This window comes from Pararge aegeria, chromosome 10, assembly GCF_905163445.1.
Source record: "Pararge aegeria chromosome 10, ilParAegt1.1, whole genome shotgun sequence".
In the NCBI taxonomy this organism is placed as follows: domain Eukaryota; kingdom Metazoa; phylum Arthropoda; class Insecta; order Lepidoptera; family Nymphalidae; genus Pararge; species Pararge aegeria.
In genome coordinates, this window is record NC_053189.1 from 5745539 (window position 1) to 5762763 (window position 17225).

The 17225-nt window shown below is 35.9% G+C and overlaps 1 protein-coding gene across 2 annotated transcripts in view; it reads right to left on the reverse strand.

Annotated features, from left to right (window-relative positions):
- The window catches only part of LOC120627153 (cuticlin-1), a 133260-nt gene that overhangs the window by 65705 nt on the left and 50330 nt on the right, over positions 1-17225 (reverse strand). For both annotated transcript variants that reach the window (XM_039895026.1, XM_039895027.1), the window contains one exon: positions 16718-16793. In XM_039895026.1, the coding sequence (XP_039750960.1) occupies positions 16718-16793 (76 nt within the window). The remainder of the gene's footprint in view (positions 1-16717; positions 16794-17225) is intronic.

Consider the following 17225-nt stretch of genomic DNA (forward strand, 5'->3'; position numbering starts at 1 on the left):
TAAGAGCTGTCAGTTTAAATGAGATTACCGATTTGTGCACTACCGAATCAGCATTAATATCAAGACATTAGCATAAAGTTTCACGACTGTTCGAACACAACGCTTCGATGACACATCCAGTCACGATCTTACTCCGCGACGTAGCCGATGGTAATGATAGAGCTCTGTTTGGCCTCAGGCCGAAATAGACATGTCATTTTCTCACCGCATTAATTGAATACAAGCCCCAATACAAGACGCGCAATTATTTGCATAATACAAAAAACTGCCATTGTTGAAATTTGCTCATCGACAAATATAGCTGTAAAAGGCTTTGTTCTGGCTCTCTGATAGAAAATCCAAAGCCTAAATATAAAAAGTTGAAGTTTTAGTAGGATATTCTTCAACTGGTGAAAAGGTGTTGTCCTCTTCATCATTATCAGACTATTACCTGGTGCCAACTACAGGGCTCGGTTCCGCCCACAGGCCAATACTTAGCACTCTTAGTGTCGTATAAGATGGAAAGGAATGTTGATAATATGTTTCTACAAATCACTCGAGCAACTTCGTTTGACAGGAATTCGTCTCCGACTTCTGGCGTTTTTGGACGTGGGTCTAATCAATGTTCACAGGATCACACAGACCGTGGTCCAACAAACCCAACCTATACAAACCCTCAGTCGAGGTTCGAGCTTGACAGAAGACCCCCCATTATCACCAACTCAACGGTGGCTCTGTTACACCCTTAAGATGGTTATCAGCTACTGGAATCACCCTGAGGGTTAAAATCCCTCCCCGATGTTGTCGAGCCAAGCACCGCTAGCATGAGTAGAAGACAAGACAAGGATAAAAATGTATCTTCTGCCACAGCTTTATCAACTCTCCGAGCATTGGTGCACAAGTGAAAATAATAACCAAATAATCCGAAGCGGTGATAGCCTACTCGTTAGAACAAGGCTACACTTTCAGGGGACCGGGTTCGAATGCACTTACCTCGGACATTTTGTGAGTTTTAAGCAATTAAAATATCACTTGCTTCAACGATGAAGGATATTGCATGCCTGAGAGTTTTCCATAATGTTTTCAAAAGCACGTGGAATCCAAACTGGATGGGCCACCGTGGTCCGACACGCGGGTGACTATGACCTAAACCCTTCTCATTGTGGGAGGAGACCCGTGCCCTGTAGTGGGTCGGTAATGGGTTGATATGATGATGCTGCATTAACGGGGGTAAACTTCTCCTATTCCCTGTTGCCATGACTTGATAGGTGGACACATTAATTTTATCCCTTGTCAGGATTATCGGGGGATTTAATTTTTATCTCCTGTTAGCCCTGCTGGTTAGCTTCGCTAACGCCGTACTCTCCCGGTGATGCTGTTACATCTCTTTACGTAGTTATCTATCCGAGACAACAACAACAAAAAAATCAAAATTATGTTATTAACAAAGAACTAAACGGAATCCAATTTGGATGACAAAAAAAGTCCAATTTACCATGCTCGCATTCGTGCCCTAAACATGTGAATGGAACGTGTAATTTCGTGATTACCACTATGTTTCTTTCATCGTGGCTCACCGCTCACCTATTTTACATTACGAGTAATAAATTACATGTGCTTCGACACCGAACATCTGTCTTATCGCTGTTCGCTTCATAATCGTGCCCGAATTAATAATTCCAATCTGGTTAGAGGTTATTTTCATCTTCCGTGCTTGTTATTAGTTTGGTTATTTCTATTTGTTACATTCGAAGTTCAACATTTGAGTTACTTTGTTTACACATTAAAATAGTAAAGATGAACTTTTACCTTTTTACCATTGAACTACACGCAGGCACGCCTGAAATGGCAAACGGTAAGTAAGCCCTTTTTTAGCTCATAAACCATTATACACAGTCACATATATTTATAGTATAGTACACAGTCTATGCAATAAATGTTTTTGTGATGAACATGAATGTTATTCAGTGTCTGGGTGTTTATGTGTACCTATAAGTATTTATATCTCTATCTTCTTTATATATATATTTCTTCCGTGCGTGTGTATGTCACTGAACTCCTCCTAAACGGCTGGACCGATTTGAATGAATTTTTTGGTATGCGTTTGAGTGGCACCGTGAATGGTTTAGATTCACAAAACAGTCCGACAGATGGCGCTGGGGTCCGCTAGTATATATATATATATATATATATAAAAGAGAAAGTGTGTGGGTATGTTCCGTATAGGCTCCGAAACGGCTGGGCCGATTTCAATGAAACTTTCAGGGAATTTCCGGATTGACCTGGCAAGTAATCCTGTAAAGTTTGGTGACGATCGGAGCACTCCTATTTTTGAACTGTCAAATACAGCTTTTATTAAAAATTTAATGATGTCAGTTTATTGTTTAAATAAAATGAAGAAAAATCGGCGGTGAAGCGGGCTAGGTACGCTAGTGTATTATATTAATAAATAATACAAGCTACGCTTACTTTGGGGCTAGATGGCGATGTGTGTATTATTGTAGTATATTTAATATTTACTTATTTATTTAATAAATGAATTACGGATTATAAGGTGTTATAACGTTAATCTCTCCTACGGGTACTGGGTCCCCGGTTTTCGAAATAAAAAATGCAAAAACCTAAAAACCTTAATAACAAAATTAGTCAAAATCCGTTCATAAATTTAAGAAAAAAGAGGTTAAAGTATGAAGAATCATAATACTTTTGAGAAACACAGTGTTTTTTACGTTTAAAATACATTTTGCTTTCTATGCTGCTTAATTATTAGAATAGAAAACATAATTTTACTAATAAATTAAACATACGGGGTAAAACCTACAACGGATTCAACCGAACATTTACATATAACAGTAGTTAGCTGTAAATGTTGTGGTCAAACAAGAACTACTCATCTTCGGATAAGATCTCGTGAAAAGGAAAGTTTAGACGACACATGAACAATTAAAAGCTAGACTTAGATTTCTTAACTCTCACTCGGATCGGACAATATAATATTTCGTACGATTCCCATTATTACAACGAAAGTGGCAGTTGCCTTATTTTTGGTATCCTTCTTGAATTTTGGTGAAAAAACTTACGTGGGAAAGTAGGTATAGTTTAATAGCAAAACATTGGTTGTTGGATGTTTATATATATTTTTTTATTCCACTACAGTTTAGCCCTTGACTGCAATCTCATGTGGTGGTAATGATGCAGTGTAAGATGGTAGCGGGCTTACCTTTTAGGGAGTGTGGTAGTCATATCCCCTAATCGGTTTCTACACAACGTCGCGCCGGAAAACTAAATCGCTTAGCGGCACGTTTTAGTAAGTAGATTGGTAACTAGCCACGGCCCAAGCCTCCCCCCAGACAAGCATTGAGCCAAGCAGTTGTATACCAATTTCAAACTACATAAATCATTAATCCGTTAATTTAAGCTATTGCATAATAACAATCGTAACAATTATTTTAAATTTGTATTTACTACAATAACATTTAATTGTTTACGCATTATTGAGGTTTTCCATCTCATGGATAATTATTCTAAAGTAAGTGTCCTGAAAGCCTTTTGCAAATTAACGTTATACATATGCATAATTTACACGCAACAAAGCTGTTTATAAAAATGTTTTTATTTTAGTTATTATTATTATTATTTTCTGCCGTGTGGTGACACCTGTCACTACTTCCATTCCCCCTGGGGGAAGGAAAGTAGTGACAGGTGAAGGCAACGCAAAAACGAAGGGCAGGTGGCAGCGTCCTCAGTGCTAATACTATTATCTTGCTAAAAACCCGGACTTTGGCTTGCTGGCCGAGTGGCGCAGTGGGCAGCGACCCTACTTTCTACCAAGGTCGTGGGTTCGATTCCCTAAACTGGAAAATGTTTGTGTGATGAACATGAATGTTGTTCAGTGTGTGTGTGTGTTTATCTGTATATTATAAGTATTTATGTGTATTATATTCATTCAAAATATATATATATTCATCAGCTATCTTAGTACCCATAACACAAGCTAGATGGCGATGTGTTTATTGACGTAGTTTATTTATTTATTTAAAACTCGGTCTGCCCAGCGAGCGTGGTGATTATGGGCAAACCCTCCCGTTGGGCCTTTAGTCCAGCAGTGGACTGTTATAGGCTATTGATGAATATTATTTACATAATTAATACCAAAATTAAAAACAATATGTAAATATTCCAAAATTTTGTTTATGCTCTGTGGCGCAGACGGCGACAGCCCAAAAGTTTTAAATTTAAAAACAACATCAAAATAATTAAATATTGTAAAATATTTCCCCTTACAAATTCATTACCGTTAATGAAACCGACAGTTTTTTTTTGTGCAAAATTATTATAACGACATAAAGGAGTTTAAAATAAACGTTTTACCTATATTATAAAATAAACCACCCAAACAAATTAGCTAACTTCATTAAACTCGCACGCTCCAAACGTTTTATTGTGTTAACGATCAATTAAGAACTTTTGCGATGAAAATAAGAACCGGATGGTGTGTATGCGTACTTTTTTATCAGTAATTTTCTCGCCTGTATCCTTGGTATGCGTTTTCTCGTTCACGGGATTTAAAAAAACGTAACTAAGAAAATTAAGCTTAATTTGCTATACTCCGCGAAAAGCAGGAGAATCTGTATGGTGTAATTTGTATTTTTTTCTATCCTTATACTCCACACAAAACAGATCTTCGCCAATGTACCTCTACGCACGTTTCGCTCCGGAGAAACCGGAGAGCATCCTCAGGAGATCCTAAGGTTACCTGGCAGATATCGCTACTTAGCCATAAGGCCGCCTTTTGTATCCTGCTTCATTCTTCATGAGTTGTTGATGTTCTTTTTTTTCTCGTTTTTCTGAGTAGTGTACAAATAAAGAGTATAAATAAATAAATAAATAATGTTGACTTTACAATGAATAATTGATAAGATAAAATTGTTAACTACTCTACCTAAACGTAACTAAATTAGAACTTATCTTGTTTTATGTTTATAAATAAGACTTGGTAAAATTTTATGAGTTTTTAATAAAATACGAATCTGTAACGGAACAGAAGCCTGCTTATCATTGATGCTTATAAATTATCTACTCGAGCATCGTTAAAATACTTCATTGACGGCACCGCCTTCTATACTGCTAAAGGTGCTGATTGTAAGTGAATAGATGGAAATATCAGATAAAAGTAAGAGCTCTTTTTTTCAAGGGGCATCACCAACACTAAATGACAGTTTGAACATGAACCCCTTTAAAGATATAGCCGGTTTAAAGATAAAAGATAAAGGCGGATTAACATTGGGGCAACATTGTTCCAAAGATTTACGTAAGATACTGCTGCCAATTAGGTTGCTCACAAATTCTTAACTAATCTGACAGGGGGTTGACTGTTGTCAATCGCAACAATGACGGTCACAATTTAAGACACCAATTGGCCAAAAAATGTAATTTCAAAAATTTTGCCAATTGCGATAAGTAATCACCATATGATAAAATCAGGAGTTTTGCAAGACAACTTTTTGGTAAAGTATTTCTAGACTGCCTTATTAATCTAAGCGATTTAGTGTTCCGGTACAGGTTAGCCCGCTACCAACTTAGACTGCATCATCAACCGCTACCAGGTGAGATTGCAGTCAATGGCTAAATTGCAGTGGAAAAATAATAATAATAATAAGATTTAAAATTAATAAAAATACCCTAGGATTGTTGAAAATGATGAATAACTTCATGAAAATTAAGCATGGAAGGATTTGAATGTATAACTGCTAAATTCAATTCCTATAAAGTAGCAAGAACTAAATTTCTTGCCAGCGTCTTTTCAGAAACATGTGCTTTAGGTTGGCAGTAACTAGAAATAGTTCTAAGACTGACTGATGAATATTTTTATGAATAATATACATATATATAATTTTAACATACAGATAAACACCCAGACACTGTAAAACATTCATGTTCATCACACGAATGTTTTCCAATTGTGTGAGTCGACCCCACAGATTTGGACTCAGAAATCAGGGTTGCTAGTCAGCCGTCAAAGCACCTAGTAAAGTTATATTCCTTAGAATAAGCAGTTTTGTATTTGTAACATAATTTTTGCGGGGCAAACAAGAACCGGCTGCTTGTTACTTGTACTTTCGTTTGCTGAAACCGAACCGATGTGTTTGAGCACCGGCTCCAAACACCGGCATTGTTGAAGTGTTTCAACCGTTAGCATTCCACGACAGGGCGTCATCGTGAGATCTGCATATTCATCAGATTCTGGATAGGTGAATCTCACCGTTACAGTTCCGTCATTCGCCTCACGTGAGCTTTGTACATAGTTTGTTGCATCTTTTATTCATATCGTGCAACTTGTTGTTGCAATTATTCTGTTCTTAAACCTATAAACTACTGACCTTGTAGACCGTACGATTGATCCATTAGTTGTTAGATTGTTGTTATTGGCAGTTATAATAAATAAATAAATAAACTTCGACAATACACACATCGCCATCTAGCCCCAAAGAAAACGTAGCCTGTGTTATGGGTACATAGATGGTATTTGTACAAATAATATACAAAAATATATATACTCATAATGTACATAAAAACACACACACTGAAAAACAGTCTTGTTCATCACACAAACATTTTTCAGTTGTGGGAATCGAACCAAGAAGCCCAGAAACTTGGACTCAGAAAGTAGCGTCGCTGCCCACTGCGCCAATCGGCCATCAAAATCGTCGGTTATGTAATAGCAGAGTAAATTGTTACTTGGTTTATTTATAAGTAGATGTCTAATTTATTTATTTAATTTAAAACTCTTTATTAGTACACCTCAAGGAGTTGAGATCACAAAAAACGAAAGGAAGGAATAGAAATCAAAAGGCGACCTTATCGCTTAGTAAAGATCGCAGCCATAAAATGCAGTAATAAATAATTCTAAGGTTGCCAACCATATAATTATTTATTAATGGATGCCAAAGGGCATCTCGTTATAGTTCATATGTATTTGCAATTTGTAAGAATACATGCATGAATACTGCAAATTTATATATTTATGTATATGACTTTTACATTGATTTATTACCTAAACCTATTATATATTTAGGAATCATTTCATAATCTATTGCACAAGAAACCTAAACCTAAAGCTATACATAAGAAACTCATAATGTGAACATGATGAAATAGTTTATTTCTATTTGCAAGCCTTAGATTAGTTTGTATAACTATTTCCCCCATCTATGCTTACTCTATGTTTTAACTTCGCAATGTCTATTTCACTTCTTATTACTCTGTCCACATTTACAAAGGCTAGAAGGAAACCTTCTCGGTCATATAGTACCTCGGGCTTTAAATTCGCCAATGACAGTTTTTGTAATAAAGTTTATTGACATAAATCAACCACACCTGATAACTTTATAAAAAGAAAAAATAAGAAGCGTTATTAGCGGACCACAAAAAAACACACATTTCGAGGGAACAAAGAGATAATAGTAAAAAATTCATGTGGAACCAAGGCATAGTGTTGGTCTTCCATAAAAAAAGAACTTTGGAATTACTATAACGCACTAGAGAACCGATTTCATAAATATACAATCAAAAATACTTTACTGTTGCCCATTTTATCTGCAGAAACATTTTCTTGACATATTCCCAAATCTAAACAAGTTTTCCTTGCTCATTATATTCACATACAAAGGTCTGACAAAGAAGCGACAGTGTCTACGCTCATTTTTAGGAAAATTTATACAATTAGAGTTTCGTTTCTCATGCACGAGTCCCATTTGCCTGCTGCTTGGAAAACAGCTCACGACAGCCGGACGGCATTGGTATACAAATGATAACCACTAGACTACTTCGTACAAAGATTCTCCGTGAACAAAAGACCTTATTAAGGAAAGCGTTTAGAATATAGGAGGATACTGCATAATCTTGACATTTCAAGTGAACAGTGAGTCAAACTCAAAACCAGATTTAGCTTTGAAAGAAGACATGTTAGCACTAATTGAATAAAATATTGATTATTTAATTACAGTTTGTGCATAGCAGCGCGCTGATCTCATAGGTGTAGAAATGATTGGTGACAAACTGCTGAAAAAAAATATGCATAAGACACGAGAATTTTTATTGCGCATCTCGGTTCTAATCTACCAAAAAAATAAAAACACATATGAATAATGAAACGTAAATAAAAATATCGTATCTAGATTTTCTTCCATTGAAAGATCTTATCTCCAAAATTGTTCACGCGTCAGGCTGAATTACTGGGGCTGTGAAATTTTCAGAGTTCATCAATAAATGTCTAATTAAGGATCTCAATTCTTGGCGTACCTTTTAATCTGCATTAGACATAAAATAACATATGGGCCTCATAAGAAGGCTCAGAGTCACTCAGCGGGCGATGGAGAGAGCTATGCTCGGAGTATCATAATAATACAATATTCCTAAGGTGATTTTGGACCTACCAATGCATAAATTTAAAGAATGTGTTAAAACACATTTATTACAGCGAGGTTATTATACAATTGATGAGTTTCTTAATGAGATGGTTGCCTGGAAGCATCCGGCTCCGCTTCTCTCACAAGATAGAAAAATGAATGTTAAAATGTAAAATGTAAATTTTTGATGTTGGAAAAAAGCAACTGCTGAGTTTCTTGACGCCTTGCTTCTTCTCGGTAGAATCTGCCTTCCGAACCGGTGGTAGAGTCACTACACACGGACAGACTTGACGTTTCAAAAGTGCTTGTATTAGGCCTACTGGAAATAAATGAATTTTGATTTTTTGTATCGCTACGCGATCGAATCAGATATGTGGAGATTCGTAGAAGAACCAGAGTTACCGACATAGCTCAACGAGTCGCGAAGCTGAAGTGGCAATGTGCCGGGCACATAGTTCGGAGAAAGGATGGACGTTGGGGTCCCAAGGTGCTGGAATGACAGCCCCTCACTAGTAAGCGCAGTGTTGGTCGACCCCAACGAGGTGGACCGACGACATTAAGCGCGTCGCAGGTAGCCGCTGGATCCAAGCGGCACGGAACCGTGGAATTTGAAACTCCCTACAAAAGACCTATGTCCAGAAGTGGACGTCTAACGGTTGATATGATGATGATGATGAAACATAACATGGATAAGACCTGCATTATCGTTTCTTAGTCTTGATCCAGCACATTAATAATATGGCCCTATAAATTGTACCATCCAAATAAAATTGCGTTTTCTAAAGAAACTAGGATTATAACTAAGTACCTTGGTGAGGTATCTTCTAAAGCTATATCTTATAATGTTACGAAAAGCTATTTTTCAAGGCTATGTGCGCCGCTCATTTATTAATTATAGTAGAAAAAAATATAAAGTAATTATAGAACTCCTATAAATAGTTAATGGTTTTCCAATCCCCTCCCTTTTCGAATAGTAAATAATGAGAGCGCACTCGCTCTGCGAACAAGATAAATCGAAATCGAAATTAAAAGCAGACAGGAATTACATATGTTTCATAAAGATAAAGTTAAAGTAAAACGCATCTACAATACAGGAATTATGCTGTATAATGCTCTCAACTCTTTCCGCTTAGAGTTTCTAATTTCAATTGCAACTAAGATGAATGTTTTTTTTTTCTTTCGTTCCGAACTTATACTAAACCTACAACAATTTCTGACCATAGAGTTGTTTAGCCTCCGTAGGATATACTATATTGCGTTCTAAAAAAATCAAGAAAGCCTACATTCTAAGCTCTTGCGAAATGTCAAATATTTTTGTAATTTCTCTGACCATTTTCACTAACGACAAATAAGGCAATGCCTAAATAAGTAACGCCTAATCTAAGGAGATTCCTGGGCATACGTCAACCGTCCACGAATAGTTATCACCTAAGTTTGTGAAACGTTTTTCATCTATAAACATCGTCAAAATCGTAAGGCATTCGATTTAGGTGTTAGGTGTAGGAAGGCAGATTCACCGAGAAGAAATTCAGCGGTGCCGACTGCTTGAAAGCAACCTTATCATAAGGAAATTCAATTGTATAGTAACCAAGCAACCGAGTTAAACTAAATCAGAGTGCTTGTATATGTTAATATATTTTTTAAACTTATGCCCGCAGAAGTCTTAAATGACTGCTTAGGGCATACAAATTAAAACATACTTCTACAAGCGATAACTAAACTCACTGAAGCTGGTATAATCGAAGTTAAAAGCGGTTAGCATGCAGGTGGAATTCTGTAAGTAATAATTAGCCATAGATAATTGGCAGTGCGCGGTGTGACAATAGCTCCCACGAGGGTTGGGAGTCATTGTAGTGGAGCTTTCACAACTCATTAGACAGGACGTGTCGAACACGCGCGACATCGTATGACCGGTGTTTCTAAATGCACGTGACGTTAAACAGTTTACTTTAGTTTCAAAGCTTTTTGTCTAGACTAACTGGCTCGTTGAAATACATACTCGTACTGATCTCGAGATTGTTTCTCTGCTCAGTTATTCTCAGTATCCAAAGGTAGATAATAGATGTTGGCTCCATGCCTGCATGCACATTAAGCCGTAGGTCCAGATTATCATTACTAACAAGTTATCATTGAAGTATGCCCAACGCGCTATGTAGCAGATTGTAGTGACTAGTGAGGAAATGATTAAACTGTTGATGATGATTATTTCAGGTACCCATTTGTTAAAGTTTATCGATTATGTTATCGATTGATGAATATGTAACTAATCCAAAAAGTGTCACAGCTGAAAGCTGGCTCAGACCAGCTCCAGATTCTTTTTTATTCTTTCATTCCCTACCTATCTCTCAGAAATATGTTTTGTGAAATTTCGTTTTCCTATTAGCGTGTAAAACATTTCAGATATTTGACAACTGTAACTACAGTGATCGGATTGCGTATTAAATGGAAACGACCAGTATGCCTGTCAAATGTTACGTAAATAGGTTAATGTTGATGATGGCAGTAAAATCTAGTGAAACCCTTGGGATCTTTTCCTGCCCTTATAGCACGTTGTGAAGGGTTGGATATGGCGTTTCGAAATACTATTTACAATTTATTTTTAATTGTCTGCATTCATTAACTGCAGAATATTTTAATAGAAGCTTTGCTCTTCCATTAAATGCAGGGTTGAGAAACAAAAAGTGGACATCACGAACTATATTTAGCTTGTAATTAAAGCTAAAAGCTGCAATCAACAATGCTAGAATAACGACTTGCGACAAATACAGACGATTAAGAATTCTAAAGGTTTTGAATTCATCAAATTGGCTATAATGGTTCGCTGGTATAATTTACATCAATTTACTCGCAAAAACTACTTCGTCCTAATTTTTTGTGGTTTTGTTTTCTTCTCATGGCGACTATAAGAACCATAGCCCTGAGTTTCGGTATAGTTAGAAAAACCCAGTGACAACCTTCTCCAGACACTCCTTGATTGTAAGTGGCGAACGCTGCAGCTTACGTGGAGTGCGCGTGCCTAGAAGATGTCTGTTGACTCTCGACTTAAAGGTTCACCTTTTTTAAGGAATTAAAATATCACTTGCTTCAACGGTAAAGCAAAAACATCGTGAGGAAACCTGCATGACTGAGAGTTCTCCATAACGTTCTCAAAGGCGTGTGATAGCCACCAATCCGCACTGGGCCAGCGTGGTGGACTACGGCCTTAACTCGTTTGGGAGCAGACTCGTACCCTGTAGTGGGCCAGTAAAGGCGAGGTTCAGGATCAAAAATGTGAAGGAAGAACTAGATCGCATAGTTACTGAGCGTACTCTCCGAATATATCGTATAGGACATGTATACTTCTTGTGATTTGTAATTTTACAAAAAAATGTAAATCATCAAAAATGAATGTCAATCATTTTAATTCGCATTATTATACACAGTTATTTTTTTTAATTATTATAATAATAAACCTAATTAATGTCCCACTGTCGGGACTTTCTACACTACTCGAATGCAGGTACATGGAATAGCTTCTCTTACAGTACGTATTCTATTTCTCGAATTATGTTCGAACGTACGTATGATTTAATTGGATTGTTATGACGCTGTTTCAAAATTTCTGATCCGCCGCATTAGATACATATCTCTGTAATCCTCTCAAGTATTTTTATAGCATTTCGAAAGCTTTCAATCATAAGCTGCTCTGGAGGTCTACAGTGTATTAATATCGCAGGCATGGATTATATTTTTTATACAGGCTTATTTGAGCATTTTACTACTGCTGACTTTGTTCGTAATGCCGCTATGTCATTGAACCTACTTGGAGCAATACCTATTTAATACAAAACCGCAGTAGCAAACAACCGCATAAAAGCTAACATGGGTCGAGTGGAGAAAAGGGGTCATCTTCCGGGGTCGTTTGCCCATTGAAAATGCTTGCTATAGGTACCTATAATTACACCGGCAACCAAGCCCTCAACACAGGGACACAGCAATGCTTGGCGGTATAAATAAGCATGGCAGTCTACTTCTCCGGGCGAGCTCTGTCAAACTGTCGCTTGCAATAATGCTTGCGACGGATTGCAAGGCGACGGTTTTAACTGTGCATGGATACCTTAAGGTTGAACACTGTAACCAAACGAGTTAAACAATCGAGTTGATACATTACTACCTAGTGCGATTCTGCGAGGCGCGTCCATCCGTCTACGCGTTGTTTTTGCTGCGCGGTCCATTTGCCGTGCAATACGTGCGCTATGTGTGCCACCGGACGCACGCTCGCGGCCCGCTCACGTCAAATGGAGCGGACACTGAGCTAGGCTACACTCCCGTTCGCTGTTTGTTGTTTGTTTTCTTGCAAAATTGTTGTTTGTTATCTTTGGAGTTGTTGTGTTGTTGAGTTGCAACATAAAGTCGCTATTTTTGACTTGTTTATTGTTGAGATGAAAAATTCTCTTATAACTGAACCACTTGACCAAAGAAGATACAAACATTAGCGCATAGGCATTATGGGACACATAATTTAGAGTTTTCATGAAAAATTCTCTTTGAAATGAACCACCGACCGAAGAAGATACAAACACTAGCGCATAGGTATCATAGGACACAGAATTCAGAATCTGAATTGTGCTATGGGATATTTTTATACTTAAGCTATATTCCGCCCAATCTAACGTTTGATGTTCAGTTTTTTTATTTGAATTATTAGTACAAAAAAAACAATTTTATTTATAGTTTGCCAGTAAGATAAATTTTGACTAACATACTTATAATTATGTGAAAAGTGAAATTAGAGCGAGATAATTATTTAAATCTTCCCTCGCCTTCAGTTGTACAAACGTTTGGATAAAATCAATTCAAGCGCACTACCTACTATTTTAGATCGAAATAGGTATAATTGGTTAATATTAAATAATAGTCGAATTTTATTAAAAAAAACAAAAGAACAATGCATTTATAACCTGTGAAATAAACTTTTGTTTTTATCTTTAGTTTCTAACGTTATATTTTATTCTTGTTTATAGATCTAATTATTCTGTTACATGTACTTTATCTTTTTGCCGTTTCGAGTTTATAAATTATATATGAGATTTGTATTTTATTGCAAAAAATAAATAATAATTTATATAAATATGAATCACTCCAACATTATTATGTTAATTTAGTATCATTATAATATTTCAAAACTAATTTTATCCATACCTACTGATAGTATAAGTTTAAATGTATGAGTGAATAAAAGATGGTACAGATACCACAACTTTTATGCGCTGGAATAAAGACACTTTTGCAAATTGTAAAATTTTTTAAAAAGTTATAAATTTTAATAGAAAAAAAACGACTTTAAAAATAAATGTTAAAGCATTTAAAAAGTTAATGAATATTTGTATAAATCTTGTGCTACAACTAGCTTCCAGGCACGAAAAAATATGCAACTAAGTACTACTTTGATACAAAATGGGGTGTACCCCGATTCACTTAATACATCTGCGTAAAGTTTTCGAGTTTACAGGCGTTATGTTACGTTGTATGATTCCGTAAATAATGTATATTTATCGCAATATACATTATTTACGGCATTTTTGTTTTCATTTTTGAAGAGTTCCATTGTGTGTCTCCTGAATTCTTCGTCATTCTATATTTAATCTACATCACTTCAAAATAAGAACAAAAACAATTTTGCAAATCCGTATGTAAATGACGGAGTTGTGTTCGAACATACATAAAAAACCACCGAATTTATAACCTCTTACTTTTTGAAGAGAATCGGTTAAATTTTTTTTAACCTGGTTTAGCACAAATCCGCGACACGCTTGTCCGATAGTGTGCATGCGCCGACCTCAAGGACGGCACAATTCTGAGTATAAATTCTAGGCCGCCTTTTTGTGGCAGGCGGAGACGAATGGTATCATTTATATCGGAATATAACAAATACGATTGATACAGTTATCAAGACAGTATCTTTAGTATTAAACTAACCGGGTCGCAAACCAAAACTCACATAGAAATGTAAGTAAGTTGTAATAGAGCCGTCTTATTCAGGGTGAAAACCCGTGCCCTGTAGTGTTAATAGGTTGATAGGGATTATAATGACTTCAATTAGTAAAAATTACAAAAATCCCTCATATTTAATATCGTAAAAAAATCAGCTTTTCTGATACAAATTAGCATGTATATGTAAACCTTAACGAATATTGTTTACACAAGAAGTTGTATTATTGTTTCCATAAATCGTCTTCGCAATATGACAAAAACAAATGACTCCAATAAGTCAGTGACACAATGTTGTGCGAATGCAAGGTATATCAAAACTAGACTTGTGTCTTGTAGACAAAGTAACGGATCTGACGATAAAAAAATGGCGCTAAATGAATACGCAGTGTTGGATACTGACATTCGGAATAAATATTTCAACATACTTGTTTCGCTACTCATGTTTGTACAGACAATTGGAAAAGTGTTTTACAATTATATCAGGATAGTATCTAGGGATGTGCGTACTTGAGATACGTCATTTGTTTCAAATATAACAACATTTTAATGAACACCACTCGTTTTAGTAATACTAGCGGACCCGCGCGACTTCGTCCGCGAATGAGCCGACTTAAAAAAATATTCGTATTTTGTCTCTGAATGTTTTATAGAACTTTAAAGAGACAACAATTCCGACAATTCCGATATACTTACTACATACTTCCGTCGTTTGGCTTAACGTTTACCGTTCAAGCATCAGAATTACTCAAAATGGATATTTTTTGCAGTTTCTGCCCGAGATTCTAAAATAAATGAATCCTAGCTAGATCAATTTATTGCCCCCAAAACCCCCTGTATACTAAATTTCATGAAAATCATTGGAGCCGATTCCGAGATTCCCATTATACAATAATTAAAACCAAACTACGTATTTTAATCTTAGTGGTATAGTTTTTTTGTAAAGTGTTTCATAATAATATCAGAAAACCAGCTAGCGACGGTGAGATTACGCACTTAAGCTAAGCAGTAGTAACTTTGTTGCGAAATATACATACAAATACTTATAATGATTTTCTACAGTTTATTGGAAAACTATATTACAATAATGTCTAAAATCATCTTGGGTGCTCCCCCGAGAGAAATTGCGCACTTATGCCACGCTACCACTTTTGTGCAAAATATTACGTTACTTGTTTTGCTCTCCTTATTTGTACAGTCAGAAACAATGTTTGAAATAATATAAGGAAAATCTCTATTAAAATCAAACTGAGCTAATTTGACTTTTGGGAGAAGTGTTAAGGGTAAAAATATATCACATATAATAATTATTATTATCTTTCGTTAGCAATTAATAAGAGCACAGATCACATCAAAGACTGCGTATCTTGCACTTTGCATTGTATTGAAAGCTTTCTTACAGCGGACAAAACGCAACAACGGTCGAACATTGTCCTAATCACAGAAATATTAAATTAAGATAAACATTTTTTTTAATAGTTAAAGAAAAAGCTTACTTATGAATTTATTTTGTGTCGACATAATAAAATAGAACTACGATAAACTGGACATCTGGCCTTAAACAATGTTACACTCTATGTTGAGAAATCGAATCGATTAAAAAATTACAATGACACAAAATTTATCTCAGATTGTCGCAACAGAATTTTTAACATATAAACATCGTCATCAACAATTCTGCTATATAATATCAGTCGCATTTACAGTTCTCGAAAGATAAAAAGCTTGCGAGATCAACAGCAATCTGCGATTGGTTATAAACAAGCAGAAAAATAAATCGGTCAAATAACTTTTGCTCATACCTGTACATGCATAAGATCAGCTTTTGTTTTCAATGCAGCTTACGTTTCTACCAATCGTTCGAGATTACTATCGTTTCGAGTTTGAACTCGGGTTTATTGATAATCTCCGCCTAGTTTTACAAGTTTTCTTTATATTTATGCGACGATGAACATAGTAGATTATGTATTATTTCAACTTTAAAGCTTTACGCATAATTAGCATCTACCCACGCGGATGGTATGTTAACGAAGTTGTTACAAGCAAAATGGTAATAATTTCAATAGTTCATATGTAGTAAGTAATTTATATTGAAACTGCTAGAGGTGATATCGTGTATGTTTAGTTCTATTATATCGTGCTAAACAAATATGAATGCAATTAAAAGATAAAACATTCATATGCTAGCAAAATCCAACTCACAAAGTTTGTCAAACGGCGATCCCTCCCTTATATCTATTTCAGAATTTATATAGAAACTGTTATGGTAATGGTGATTCTAAAGAGTTACAGGTTCTTATAAGCATTTAAAAAAAATTAAACTTGACTTTATTATACATTAAAATAATATATTTACTTACACTTATTAAAGCCAACAACACACAAACTAGAGACGTCCGTGATATGTGCGGCGCGACATTCGTCGCCATTTTGGACCTGGGAAAGAAAAAATAAAAATTAACAAATTTCATAAACGAAAACTTTTATTTTATACACAAGTAAGACTTTAATTTTTATCATTGCACCTTGAGCGCGAGTATCCTCTCAGAATCAGGGTTTTGACTGTACTCCACCACGGTTTCAAAATTAAGATTGGTAAACTTCCCAGACCTTTGTGAACGGTATGTAGAACTCTCAGGCATGCGGGTTTCCTTACAATGCACTAATTATAATGGCTTTAATTAAAAACGTATATAAGTCCGAAAAGTTAGAGATGCGTGCCGGGGATCGAACTCGGTCCCCTAGAAAAGGAGGCCGAAGCTCTACCCACTAAGCCATCGCCGCATGATCATATGACGTTCTAAAATAACTTCAGTAATAAGCGAAGGAATTTCATACGTCCACGTAACCGGATACGCGGCTAGCTCA